Below are 13,352 nucleotides of genomic sequence, written 5' to 3' on the forward strand. Positions count from 1 at the left end.
GAGCAATAACTTTGTATACTGACATTGTTTGCCATAGGGTAAAATCACTATAGGAAAAATTAATGGGGTGGAGGGATGAAACTAAAGCACACACATCCCTGGGTCGCTCCTCTTTTCAGTTCGCTGCAGCTAGCGACTGGAATGAGCTGCAAAAAACACTCAAACGGGACAGTTTTATCTCCATCTCTTCATTCAAAGACTCATTCATGGACACTCTTACTGACAGTTGTGGTTGCTTTGCATGATGTATTGTTGTCTCTACCTTCTTGCCTTTGTGCTGTTGTCTGTGCCCAATAATATTTGTACCATGTTTTGTGCTGCTACCATGTTGTGCTGCTGCCATGTGTTGCTACCATGTTGTTGTCATGTTGTGTTGCTACCGTGCTGTGTTGTCATGAGTTGCTGCCATGTTGTTGTCTTAGGTCTCTCTTTATGTAGTGTTGTGGTGTCTCTCTTGTCGTGATGTGTGTTTTGTCCTATATATATATTTTGTCCCAGTCCCCATCCCCGCAGGAGGCTTTTTGCCTTATGGTAGGCCGTCATTGTAAATAAGAATTTGTTCTTAACTGACTTGCCAAGTTAAATAAAGGTTAAATAAAAAATGTATGAAAGAAAGAGTGATAACATAGAGAAAGCTACCATTGCTGCACTGCTATCACACATTTTCCAACTCTAGGGACATAGACCTTCAAGAAAATCACTATGAAACATTGTAGGCCCAAGTGAGCCCGACTGCCCAAATTTGGGGGTCTGGCTCATGGACTAAGTAGTGTCAGCTTTTTCAGCCTGGCCTACTTTACATGTGCAGACAAAGCAGCTGGTAGCATATGTTGGGAAACACGTTCCCATCTGCTGGAGGCTGGACCTCATGCTGGACGTTTCTGCTCTATATTAAGAAGTATGTTGGATGAAAAGGTCTGCTACTGGTTGCTTTTTATGATTGGGAAATGCCATGACATTTGCTCTTTATGTATTATGTTTACAGAAACAAATGTGAACAACTGACAAATAATTGTATTTGACAGGTTGTGCCATATAGCTTTAACGAAGGGATTGTCTTGGTATTGATACAGTATGAGTAGGCCTATATCAATAGGAGGATATGAGACAGACAGTACATATTGTCTAAAAAGGTTCCATTGTTTCATTAATAATCCCCCAACACTGAACAAGGCAAATAATAATTTGAGCCTCAAACTGTTTTTACAGTTGATCGGAAATGACACAAAACATTTTGGTTTGTTATGTAGTTGTCTTTTTTAACATCATATCAGTGTTGTTGGGAAAGTTCATGGTACAGTCAGACAAGACGTTCACATTCCAACGCAGCGATACATTAGTATCCACCAATCGTTAGTCAGACAAAAAAGCGTCCAATCACAGATTCGGGGGATGGGTTCTTCACATGGATCGTTCCAGCAATTTCTAGAGACATCTCAGCACACAGCAGATAAATGTGACTCCGCCACGAGTAATGTTTTTAAATCAACCTGTCCTAATCGAGAGTTTGTATATGTGTTATAACATGTATATTTATTGCAACCGAAATTGATTAATGCAATGTAAATCGTAAATGTACAGGTTACAGAACGGACTATGTTTTCAATAGCGGATGGATATTGTCACAGGACGCTTTCTACGTCACAACGTTTCCTTTGTATAAATACAGTCAGCGTTCCCTTCATAAAATATCATCAGGTCCATTGTCTACTTGAACATAGAAGCAAGAAGAAATTATTAAAGAAGATTTCGTGAAATTGTCTTTGAGGTCAATCGTAAGTACGTAAGTACACTTTTTTTTAAATGTATAAGTTTAACTTAAAAAAAAACAATTACAGATAGTATTTTGTTAGTTAACTACTGGGCTGGATTTACTTGCTTTTTTAAAATGAGTAAGGCACAAAAATGGAATATGTTGTGAGGAAAGAGCGAAACACGGTTGTTCAACACCATTCCAGTAACTTTAGACCATCAGGTCGTTACTGGAATGGTGTTGAACAACCGTCTTTCGCTCTTCCCTCACAAAATATTTAATTTTTGTGCCTTACTCATTTAAAAAAGCCTCAATTGTACAAGTGAACGTTTTTGGGTAATATATCTCCCTGGAAGTTTGTTAGCCGTAGTGACGGTTGTTAGTTTTCTCCCCCATTTTTACGCTGCTTCGCTAGCCAGCTGAACAAAGGGCACACTAGTTAGTGGGGGGGAAATGGCGCCCGTACGGAATCAAAACGGTTAACGTTACGCCACAGAACAAAGAGACCGGATGTATAAATGTGAAGCATCCAAGCCCAGTGGGAGAAAATGGAAGATGTATTTTGGCCGACATGTTACACTTTCTCATCGACGAAACATTTTTTCTTAAAGTTCTGTTCCAAAAACTAAAATCTGTTATGAACAGGGTTGACCACGTTTTTTTCCTATAGACTTTACCGTCTTAAAGTTTAAAAAATTACGTTTAGGATCTAGCTAACTCGTGCTTGGCTCTGCCCACTTGACTAATTTGTCCCACTTGAACCTACAGGCTGTGGTATATTTTGGTTTAGTTATAATAAAATCTTCGGTTGCACAGTCCAACAAATTTGAGCTTGTGTAACGGATGTGAAATGGCTAGCTAGTTAGCGGGTACAGGCTAATAGTGTTTCAATCGGTTATGTCACTTGCTCTGAGACTTGAAGTAGGGTTTCCCCTTGCTCTGCAAGGGCCGCGGCTTTTGTGGAGCGATAGGTAACGCTTCGTGGGTGACTGTTGATGTGTGCAGAATGTCCCTGGTTTGAGGGGACGGTTTAAAGTTATACTGTTACACTTGCATAATGGCAAATACATGAAATTAAACGTTATTGGCATCAGAATAACACGTTTGAAGTGTTACTTCACCGGAGTAATATTTTCACTTCGCTTTAACAATGGACGTTAGTATCGGGTGGTACACTAATTCAGTAGGGACATATTATTTGGTTTATTGTTATGATTAACTGATTTTTCACTTGATATTTTCAGGTGCAAAGATGCAGATCTTCGTGAAGACCCTGACAGGCAAGACCATCACCCTCGAGGTTGAGCCAAGCGACACCATTGAGAACGTGAAGGCCAAGATCCAGGACAAGGAGGGCATCCCCCCAGACCAGCAGAGGCTGATCTTCGCCGGCAAGCAGCTGGAAGATGGCCGCACCCTCTCAGACTACAACATTCAGAAAGAATCCACCCTCCATCTTGTGCTGCGTCTCAGGGGTGGCATGCAGATCTTCGTCAAGACCCTGACAGGCAAGACCATCACCCTCGAGGTTGAGCCAAGCGACACCATTGAGAACGTGAAGGCCAAGATCCAGGACAAGGAGGGCATCCCCCCAGACCAGCAGAGGCTGATCTTCGCCGGCAAGCAGCTGGAAGATGGCCGCACCCTCTCAGACTACAACATTCAGAAAGAATCCACCCTCCATCTTGTGCTGCGTCTCAGGGGAGGCATGCAGATCTTCGTCAAGACCCTGACAGGCAAGACCATCACCCTCGAGGTTGAGCCAAGCGACACCATTGAGAACGTGAAGGCCAAGATCCAGGACAAGGAGGGCATCCCCCCAGACCAGCAGAGGCTGATCTTCGCCGGCAAGCAGCTGGAAGATGGCCGCACCCTCTCAGACTACAACATTCAGAAAGAATCCACCCTCCATCTTGTGCTGCGTCTCAGGGGTGGCATGCAGATCTTCGTCAAGACCCTGACAGGCAAGACCATCACCCTCGAGGTTGAGCCAAGCGACACCATTGAGAACGTGAAGGCCAAGATCCAGGACAAGGAGGGCATCCCCCCAGACCAGCAGAGGCTGATCTTCGCCGGCAAGCAGCTGGAAGATGGCCGCACCCTCTCAGACTACAACATTCAGAAAGAATCCACCCTCCATCTTGTGCTGCGTCTCAGGGGTGGCATGCAGATCTTCGTCAAGACCCTGACAGGCAAGACCATCACCCTCGAGGTTGAGCCAAGCGACACCATTGAGAACGTGAAGGCCAAGATCCAGGACAAGGAGGGCATCCCCCCAGACCAGCAGAGGCTGATCTTCGCCGGCAAGCAGCTGGAAGATGGCCGCACCCTCTCAGACTACAACATTCAGAAAGAATCCACCCTCCATCTTGTGCTGCGTCTCAGGGGTGGCATGCAGATCTTCGTCAAGACCCTGACAGGCAAGACCATCACCCTCGAGGTTGAGCCAAGTGACACCATTGAGAACGTGAAGGCCAAGATCCAGGACAAGGAGGGCATCCCCCCAGACCAGCAGAGGCTGATCTTCGCCGGCAAGCAGCTGGAAGATGGCCGCACCCTCTCAGACTACAACATCCAGAAAGAATCCACACTCCATCTTGTGCTGCGTCTCAGGGGAGGACCTTAAGTTTCCCCTGCTTTTTTCAAAAGTTACTGATTTATAGTTTTTTTTATTCTTAAAGCCATAAAGGCAAAATAAAGGTATTTCATTTAATTTGTCTTCAGTTTTCTTTCATAGCTTTGAGATGTTCTTATAAAGACAATGCAACATGTATATCTTAAATTGATTGCATGAGGTGTCTTTCATGATGTTTAAGAAATTTGGTATGTTGTCACACTTGTAATGAAACATTACATCACTCTTAATACTTGCCAATGCCTTTTACGGCAGATCACAGGGCTGACAAGTTAATTTTGTGAAGAAAAAAATTATCTGCTGTATTACTTCCCATTGGTTTAAAGCTGGAGATTCAAGTGCTTTGATGGGTTTCATTGTAAATAAATTGCACTGAATATAGGGTACCATGGTTACTGACATTTGATAGTGTACTCAGCCCCCCAAAGGGCAATATGTGGCGAATTACTACAATAAGTTCTGTGAAGAGACAGCTGGTTTACATAAAATGGCTGGGAATGTAACTGCCATATTCCTAGCCTCCCTTTTCCCAACTTGTCCTCTGCAACTAGCTAGGGTAATTGCCTACAATGGCAATACAGATCACTTTGGGGTAGTATGCTATCAGTTAGTCATTTTGGCTATTTAGTACTTTCAAGTGAGAATTGGGCAGAGAATGATTGCGTACAACCATTTTTTTTTTATACAAAAATGGGATTGTGTAGGCCCAGTAGTTAGCTGCATGGCAAAAAACTACTTAGAATTTAATTTAGTTCCAACTACCAAACTACTGCAAAATGTAGTTCAATTACTAGTTACACAATATATAAAGGTAGCATCGGCAGTTTTGTACCTGAATTCCTATTAATGAGCCTTTGCCGCCCCCTGTTGACAAAATCTAAAAACAAACTGGCAGCAAAACCAAAGTTGTACGGAAAAAGTTTTCAGCCCACTGATGGTTGAACAAGTAAAAGTAAAGTTAACATAATAGAAAATTACTCAACTGAAAGTCACCCAGTAAAATACTAGAGTTAAAGTATCTGAATTTGAATGTACTCGAGTAGCCTAACAATAGTGGGAAAATGACTCATTTGCCATACTTGAGTAAAAGTAAATGCTATACATATAATTGCCAGGCAGCACGATTACATTTTTATTTTATTTGCTCACAGCCTGCTTGCCGTCTCTGTTCAACTATTACTGTACATTTCACTCCTTGCAATTTATGTCGCTTTACCAGCAATCACATTCTAACCTTAGGCATTCTGACATTCTTTGAATTGTAAATATAAACAATGGACGTGAGCTAGGAACGTAGGGTGTGGGGAGAACAATTGATTCCCGTTTATTGCATTTTTACCACCAGCCTATGTGATCACATTACACCAAAGGAGCTCACGACATTCAAACTTCCCGCCAGTTCATTGTGAACACTAGCCTATTTTTTATCCAGCAAGGTGCTTCTTTCCTCGAATTTTTTAAATGTTATACACTGAAAGGTCAGTGGCCACAAATGTGCATGTGTCAGCATATGGTCTCACAAGGGGTCTGAGGATCTCATCTCGGTACCTAATGGCAGTCAGGCTACCTCTGGCGAGCACATGGAGGGCTGTGCGGCCCCACAAAGAAATGCCATCCCACACCATGACTGACCTATCGCCAAACCGGTCATGCTGGAGGATGTTGCAGGCAACAGAACGTTCTCCACGGCGTCTCCAGACTCTGTCACGTCTGTCTCATGTGCTCAGTGTGAACCTGCTTTCATCTGTGAAGAGCACAGGGCGCCAGTGGCGAATTTGCCAATCTTGGTGTTCTCTGGCAAATGCCAAACGTCCTGCACGGTGTTGGGCTGTAAGCACAACCCCCACCTGTGGACGTCGGGCCCTCATACCACCCTCATGGAGTCTGTTTCTGACCGTTTGAGCAGACACATGCACATTTGTACAAAACAAATGGGGGGGTGTCGATGTAAATAGTCCAGTGGCCATTTGGTTAATTGTTCAGCAGTCTTATGGCTTGGGGGTGGAAGCTGTTAAGGAGCCTTTTGGTCCTAGACTTGGAGCTCCGGTACCCCTTGTCGTGCGTTAGCAGAGAAAACAGTCTATGACTTGGGTGACTGGAGTCTCTGACAATTTTATGGGCTTTCCTCTGACACCGCCTATTATATAGGTCCTGGATGGCAGGAAACTTGGCCCCAGTGATGTACTGTGCCGTACACACTACCCTCTGAAGTGACTTACGGTCAGATGCCGAGCAGTTGCCATACCAGGCGGTGATGCAACCGGTCAGGATTGCTGTCCTGCCTGAGCATTCTAAATGTAATGAGTAGCCTACTTTTGGGTGTCAGGAAAACTGTGGTAAAAAGTATATATTTTCTTAAGGAATGTACACTCTTAGAAAAAGGGTTCCAAAAGTGTTCTTCGGATGAATAACCCTTTTAGATTCTAGATAGCACCCTTTTTTCTAAGAGTGTAGTGGAGTAAAAGTAAAGATATCCCAAAAAACTACTTAAGTAGTACTTAAAAGTATTTTTACTTTGTCACTTTACACCAGACTAGGCTATGTGGTGTTTTTTGAAATACACTACATGACCAACAGTATGTGGACACCTGTTCGTTGAACATCTCATTTCAAAATCATGTGCATTAATATGGAGTTGGTCCCCCTTTTGCTACTTTAACAGACTCCACTGTTCTGGGAAGGCTTTCCACTAGATGTTGGAGCATTGCTGCGGGGACTTGTATCCATTCAGTCACAAGAGCATTAGTGAGGTCGGGCACTAATGTTGGGTGATTAGGCCTGTCTCGCAGTCGGTGTTCCAATTCATCCCAAAAGTGTTCCATGCGGTTGAGGTCAGGGCTCTGTGCAGGCCAGTCAAGTTCTTCCACACCTATCTCGACAAACCATGTCTGTATGGACCTCACTTTGTGCACGGGGCATTGTCATGCTGAAACAGGTAAGGGCCTACCATGAAAAACAGCCCCAGCGTCACACCCTGATCTTTTTCACCTGTCCTTGTGATTGTCTCCACCCCCCTCCAGGTGTCGCCCATCTTCCCCATTATCCCCTGTGTATATATTCCTGAATTCTCTGCTTGTCCTTTGCCAATTTGTCTTGTTTGTCAAGTCAACCAACTTTAGTTTCTCAGCTCTTGTTTTTTCCCCAGTCTCTCTTTTCTTGCCCTCCTGGTTTTGACCCTTGCCTGTCCTGACTCCGAGCCCGCCTGCCTGACCACTCTGCCTGTCCCTGAGCCTGCCTACAGACCTGTACCTTTGCCCCCCTCTGGATTTTTGACCTCTGCTTAACCTGAGCCTGACTGCTGTCCGGTACCGTTGCCTCACCTCTGGTTACTGATCCCTGCCTGCCTTGACCTGTCTATTGCCTTGTCCCTATTGGATCATTAAATTATTGTTTATTCAAAACAGTCTGCATCTGGGTCTTACCTTAAACCTGATACCCAGGCCATTACTCCGCAAGCTTTATATCACTCCAGCCGACGCTTGGCATTGTGCATGGCGATCTTAGGCTTGTGTGCGGCTGCTCTGAAATGGAAACCCACTTCATGAAGCTCCCTACAAACAGTTATTGTGCTGATGTTGCTTCCAGAGGCAGTTTGGAACTCGGTAGTGAGTGTTGCAACCGAGGACATACGATTTTATGCGTTATGTGCTTCAGCACTCGGTGGTCCTGTTCTGTGAGCTTGTGTGGCCTACCACTTCGCAGCTGAGCCGTTGTTGCTCCTAGACGTTTCCACTTCACAATAACAGCAGTTACAGTTGACTGGGAAGAAATTTGATTAACTGACTTGTCGGGAAGGTGGCATCCCATGACGGTGCCACATTTAAAGTCACTGAGCTCTTCAGTACGGGCCATAATACTGCCAATGTTTGTCTATGGAGATTGCATGGTTGTGTGTTAAATTTTTTACACCTGTCAGCCTTGGGCGTGGCTGAAATAGCCAAATCCACTATTTTGAAGAGGTGTCCACATAATTTTGGCCATGTAGTGTAGTGTAGTGTATTATCTTACACTTGAATCTGAAATAGGATTGCCTAAACTTCCATTCCCCTCATGAAACAGGATTACTACCACACAGAAATTAGCTGACACAAGCAGCCTGTATAAAAGCTTTTCAACATATGCAGTGACCTTTCCAGCTAAAGTAATCAATACAGTGTTGGCAACCTGAGGAGGAGCCCACATAGTCCATACATACTACAGAATGAGAATTGAACTCCCTAAATGTCTGTAGTACACTCATGAACTGAACCTGACCTCAGAACTGTCGCCCACAGAGCGTGAGAAGAGCAGCCTGTGACCCCTAACATCTCTAACGGTCTACAGTATCTTTCAACCCAGTCTGTGGAAGTAGTTGATTCTGAAATTAGTCTGGGACTTTCTGGGAGATTTACAATAGTATTTTGTGTGAGAAATAGTGTTGTGAAAAGGATTATAGCCTATAAATAAAATGTGACTGATTGAGATGGGACAGTATTGCAATTCAGGTGACCCAGTCCAGCAGTCTGCAATATCATATTACACACGCACACGCACACACACACACACACACACACACACACACACACACACACACACACACACACACACACACACACACACACACACACACAGGGGCTAGGCCTAATGAGCACAATGTTTTTGTTTGTATTAATTAGACCTAACACCATATTGCTTGTTAGAATGTACATCATTTAGGTTATTACCCAGACTGAGCCAGCCCTGTCCTGGCCCACATTTCAATCCAAGGTTGTGAGGAAATAACTCTCACAACCCCACTCCACTCTAACCAGTGTCGGGTAACCTACCCAGGATCTATTTTTACTTTCGCTCTTATTAGCTACTCCATTTAACAATTTTATTTTACCAGCCCAGACCAGCAGAGTGCTGACCTTGCTAATATTTTATAGCTTGTACGAATTAATGTTGTTTTAGTCTATACCTAGAGATATTCTACATGCTTATTGACAAAAATAAAGTGCATTAAAACAGCACTGTTTTAGTGATGAAGTCTAGAGATAGTAGAGGGTGAGGGTCACGTTTGAGATAGGCAGTCATGAAATATATTAATTCCTAGAATAACCTGTTAAATGATTAGCTGATCTGAGATCAGACCTAGGAATTGTAATTATAAATTATTATTGCAGAAAAAGCAGAAACTTAAACAGCTTTCATGGTAGGTTATCCTAGGGCTAGGTCATTGGAATGGCAGTAGCCTCTTATAAATTGACTAATGATAGCCCATGCAATTGCCACTGACTTCAGTGCTGTCAGTCTCACACCCGGCAGTCGAAGTCTGGTGACAGGAATATGGGCGAATTGACTTGGAGAATCTTTTTCCTCGGTTTCCTTAATTTTAAAACAGAAAAATATGTCATCGCCGAAAACAGAAAATTGGGAATCTCATTTAGAGTTTTTCAGATCTGTGTGCTGCTATACGTGGTCGGGTGAGGTGCATGTTTTATATTATTGTATTGCATGCTCGCGACGTAAAAATAATGTACTAAATCGTGTATTAAAAGTGTCAATCATTATTTACATACAAAGTCGCAACTACAGTAGATTTAATTGTACATTTTGGGTGTCTTTGAGGTCGTTCAAACTGTCATCGTGAAACATAGGAGTAATTTTTTCTTTATTTAACTAGGCAAGTCAGTTAAGAACAAACTCTAATTTACAATGATATCCTACACCGGCCAAAGCCGAACGACGCTGGGCCAATTGTGCGCCGCCCTATGGGACTCCCAATCACGGCCGGTTGTGGTACAGCCTGGATTCGAACCAGGGTGTCTGTAGTGACGACTCTAGCACTGAGATGTAGTGGCTTAGACCGCTGCGCCACTGACTGACGATTCTGAATCTGTAATTTTCATAGTCATGGCACGAGTTCTGTAAGAGCTATTGAAGATCGATATACAAAAACAAAAAAAGGAAAACAACATTCAACAAAAAAAGCAGTGAGTTTTTGTCGATCCTCCCCCAATTCAGAATATATCATTTTCATAGTCATGGTAAGAGCTATTGAAAATTGAAAGCATAAATAAATCTAAAAAAATAAAAGGCATAGATTTTTGTCCATCCTCCCCGATTCATTTTCAAAGTCTTACACAAAGTGTGTAAGAGCTATTGAAGATTGAATGCTACAAGCTCATGTCACACCTGTATTTGGGGAGTTTCTCCTATTCCTCTCTGCAGATGCTCTCAAGCTCTGTCAAGATGGATGGGGAGTGTTGCTACACAGTTATTTTCAGGTCTCTCTAGAGATGTTTGATTGAGTTCAAGTCTGGGCTCTGGCTGGGCCACTCAAGGACATTCAGAGACTTGTCTTGAAGCCACTCCTGTGTTATCTTGGCTGTGTGCTTAGGGTCGTTGTCCTGTTGGAAGGTGAACCATCGCCCCAGTCTGAGGTCCTGAGCGCTCTGGAGCAGGTTTTCATCAAAGATCTCTCTGTACTTTGCTCCATTCATCTTTCCCTTGATCCTGACTAGTCTCTCAGTCCCTGCTGCTGAAAAACATCCCCACAGCATGATGCTGCCACCACCATGCTTCACCGTAGGAATGGTGCCAGGTCATCTTCAGACGTGATGCTTGGCATTCAATCAAAATAGTTCAATCTTGGTTTCATTAGACCAGAGAATCTTGTTTCTCATGGTCTGAGAGTCTTTTACGTGACTTTTGTCAAACTCTAAGAGGGCTGTCATGTACTTGTTACTGAGGAGTGGCTTCCGTCTGGCCACACTACCATAAAGGCCTGATTGGTGCAGAGATGGTTGTTCTTCTGGAAGGTTCTCCCATCTCCACAGAGGAACTCTGGAGCTCTGACAGATTGACCATCGGGTTCTTGGTCACCTCCCTGACAAAGGCCCTTCTCCCCCCATTGCTCAGTTTGGCCGGGCGGCCAGCTCAAGGAAGAGTCTTGGTGGTTCCAGATTTCTTCCATTTAAGAGTGAAGGAGGCCACTGAGTTCTTGGGGACCTTCAATGCTGCAGAAATGTTTTGGTACCCTTCCCAAAATTTGTGCCTCAACACAATCCTGTCTCGGTGCTCTACGGGCAATTCCTTCAACCTCATGGCTTGGTTTTTGCTCTGACATGCACTGTCAACGGTGGGACCTTATATAGACAGGTGTGTGCCTTTCCAAATCATGTCCAATCAGTTTTTTATTTGTAATAAATTTAACCTTTATTTAACTTTTTATTTCATCCATTTTATTATAAGGCTGTAACATAACAAACTGTGGAAAAGTGAAAAGGTCTGAATACATTCCGGATGCACTGTATGTTCATCGATACAATTTTATACAAATTAGCTTGTATAAAAACCTTTAGCCCAGACAACTCTTGCCAGTCTACACAGCGTGATTCAAACCAGAGTATATCAGACTTATTTTTCTCCATATCTCCGGATTCCTACCGCAAGCTCTGAACCTTTTCACCTGGATCATAGCAGCTAGCTAGCTGCTATCCGAGTGGCCACTCCTGGCTAACGTCTCTGTCCCAAAGCAAGCACCAATTAGCCTGGAGCTAGCCTATGCTAGGCCCATATCCCGGCTAGCTGAAGAGGTCCATCAGCCACTCTTTGGGCTACAATACCTATTTTGCCAATTGGCCTGGACCCCTTTAACTGCCGATACAGAGCCCCGCCGACCCATCACGACTGGACTACCGACGTAATCTGCCCGAGGGTTTTTTTCAACAGGCACCCCCGTCGTGACGTCCCCTGAATAGCCCATCTGCTGGCCTGCTAGCCGCGGACCGCTAGCTGCCTAGAGCATATTGGACTGTTAGCTCAAGAGGCCATCGGACAATTTCTTGGGCCACAATGCCTATTTTGCCAATTGGCCTGGACCCTTTTACTACACGGAGCCCTGCTGATTCATCACGGCTGGTCTGCCGACGTAACTGCACGAGGGGGCTACAACAGACTTCTTCCGTCGCGACGTACCTCTAAGGCCCTTCTGCTAGCTTTCTAGCCCTGGCCCGCTAGCTGTCTGAATCGCCGTGTCTCCAGCCTGCTTAGCTACTCACTGGACCACAATGATCACTCGGCTACGCATGCCTCTCCCTAATGTCAATATGCCTTGTCCATTGCTGTTTTGGTTTGTGATTATTGTCTTATTTCACTGTAGAGCCTCTAGGCCTGCTCAATATGCCTTAGCTATCCCTTTAGTTCCACCCCCCACACATGTGGTGACCTCACCTGGTTTAAATGATGTTTCTAGAGACAATATCTCTCTCATCGTCAATCAATGCCTAGGTTTACCTCCACTGTATTCACATCCTACCATACCTTTATCTGTACATTATGCCTTGAAACTATTCTACCGTGCCCAGAAACCTGCTCCTTTTACTCTCTGTTCCGAACGTACTAGACAACCAGTTCTTATAGCCTTTAGCTGCACCCTTATCCTACTCCTCCTCTGTTCCTCTGGTGATGTAGAGGTTAATCCAGGCCCTGCAGTGCCTAGCTCCACTCCCATTCCCCAGGCGCTCTCATTTGTTGACTTCTGTAACCGTAAAAGGCTTGGTTTCATGCATGTTAACATCAGAAGCCTCCTGCCTAAGTTTGTTTTATTCACTGCTTTAGCACACTCTGCCAACCCGGATGTCCTAGCCAAGTCTGAATCCTGGCTTAGGAAGACCACCAAAAACCCTGAAACTTCCATCCCTAACTACAACATTTTCCAACAAGGTAGAACTGCCAAAGGGGGCGGAGTTGCAATCTACTGCAGAGATAGCCTGCAGAGTTCTGTCTTACTATCCAGGTCTGCGCCCAAACAATTTAAAAAATCCACCTTTCCAGAAACAAGTCTGTCACCGTTGCCGCTTGCTATAGACCACCTTCTGCCCCCAGCTGTGCCCTCCACACCATATGTGAATTAATTGCTCCCCATCTATCTTCAGAGCTCGTGCTGTTAGGTGACCTAAACTGGGACATGCTTAACACCCCGGCCATTCTACTATCTAA

The 13,352-nt window shown here is 44.3% G+C and overlaps 2 protein-coding genes across 2 annotated transcripts in view; both read left to right on the forward strand.

Annotated features, from left to right (window-relative positions):
• Positions 1-1,669: 1,669 nt before the first annotated feature.
• Positions 1,670-4,466, forward strand: ubb (ubiquitin B). The gene is made up of 2 exons (XM_055873487.1): positions 1,670-1,775; positions 2,998-4,466. The coding sequence occupies exon 2, from the start codon at positions 3,006-3,008 to the stop codon at positions 4,377-4,379; it is 1,374 nt and encodes a 457-aa protein (XP_055729462.1). The 5' UTR covers positions 1,670-1,775; positions 2,998-3,005; the 3' UTR covers positions 4,380-4,466.
• A 4,955-nt stretch (positions 4,467-9,421) lies between these two features.
• p2rx5 (purinergic receptor P2X, ligand-gated ion channel, 5) overlaps positions 9,422-13,352 on the forward strand; it is a 40,668-nt gene continuing 36,737 nt past the window's right edge. The window contains 2 exon segments of the mRNA XM_055873496.1: positions 9,422-9,661; positions 9,664-9,832. Of these exon segments, the coding sequence (XP_055729471.1) occupies positions 9,619-9,661; positions 9,664-9,832 (212 nt within the window). The 5' untranslated portion in view covers positions 9,422-9,618.

Source organism: Salvelinus fontinalis, chromosome 2, assembly GCF_029448725.1.
Source record: "Salvelinus fontinalis isolate EN_2023a chromosome 2, ASM2944872v1, whole genome shotgun sequence".
Classification (NCBI taxonomy): Eukaryota; Metazoa; Chordata; class Actinopteri; order Salmoniformes; family Salmonidae; genus Salvelinus; species Salvelinus fontinalis.

Bases quoted from the DNA above. Each gene is read 5' to 3' on its own strand.
- ubb (XM_055873487.1), top strand. From the start codon at position 3,006: ATGCAGATCTTCGTGAAGACCCTGACAGGCAAGACCATCACCCTCGAG.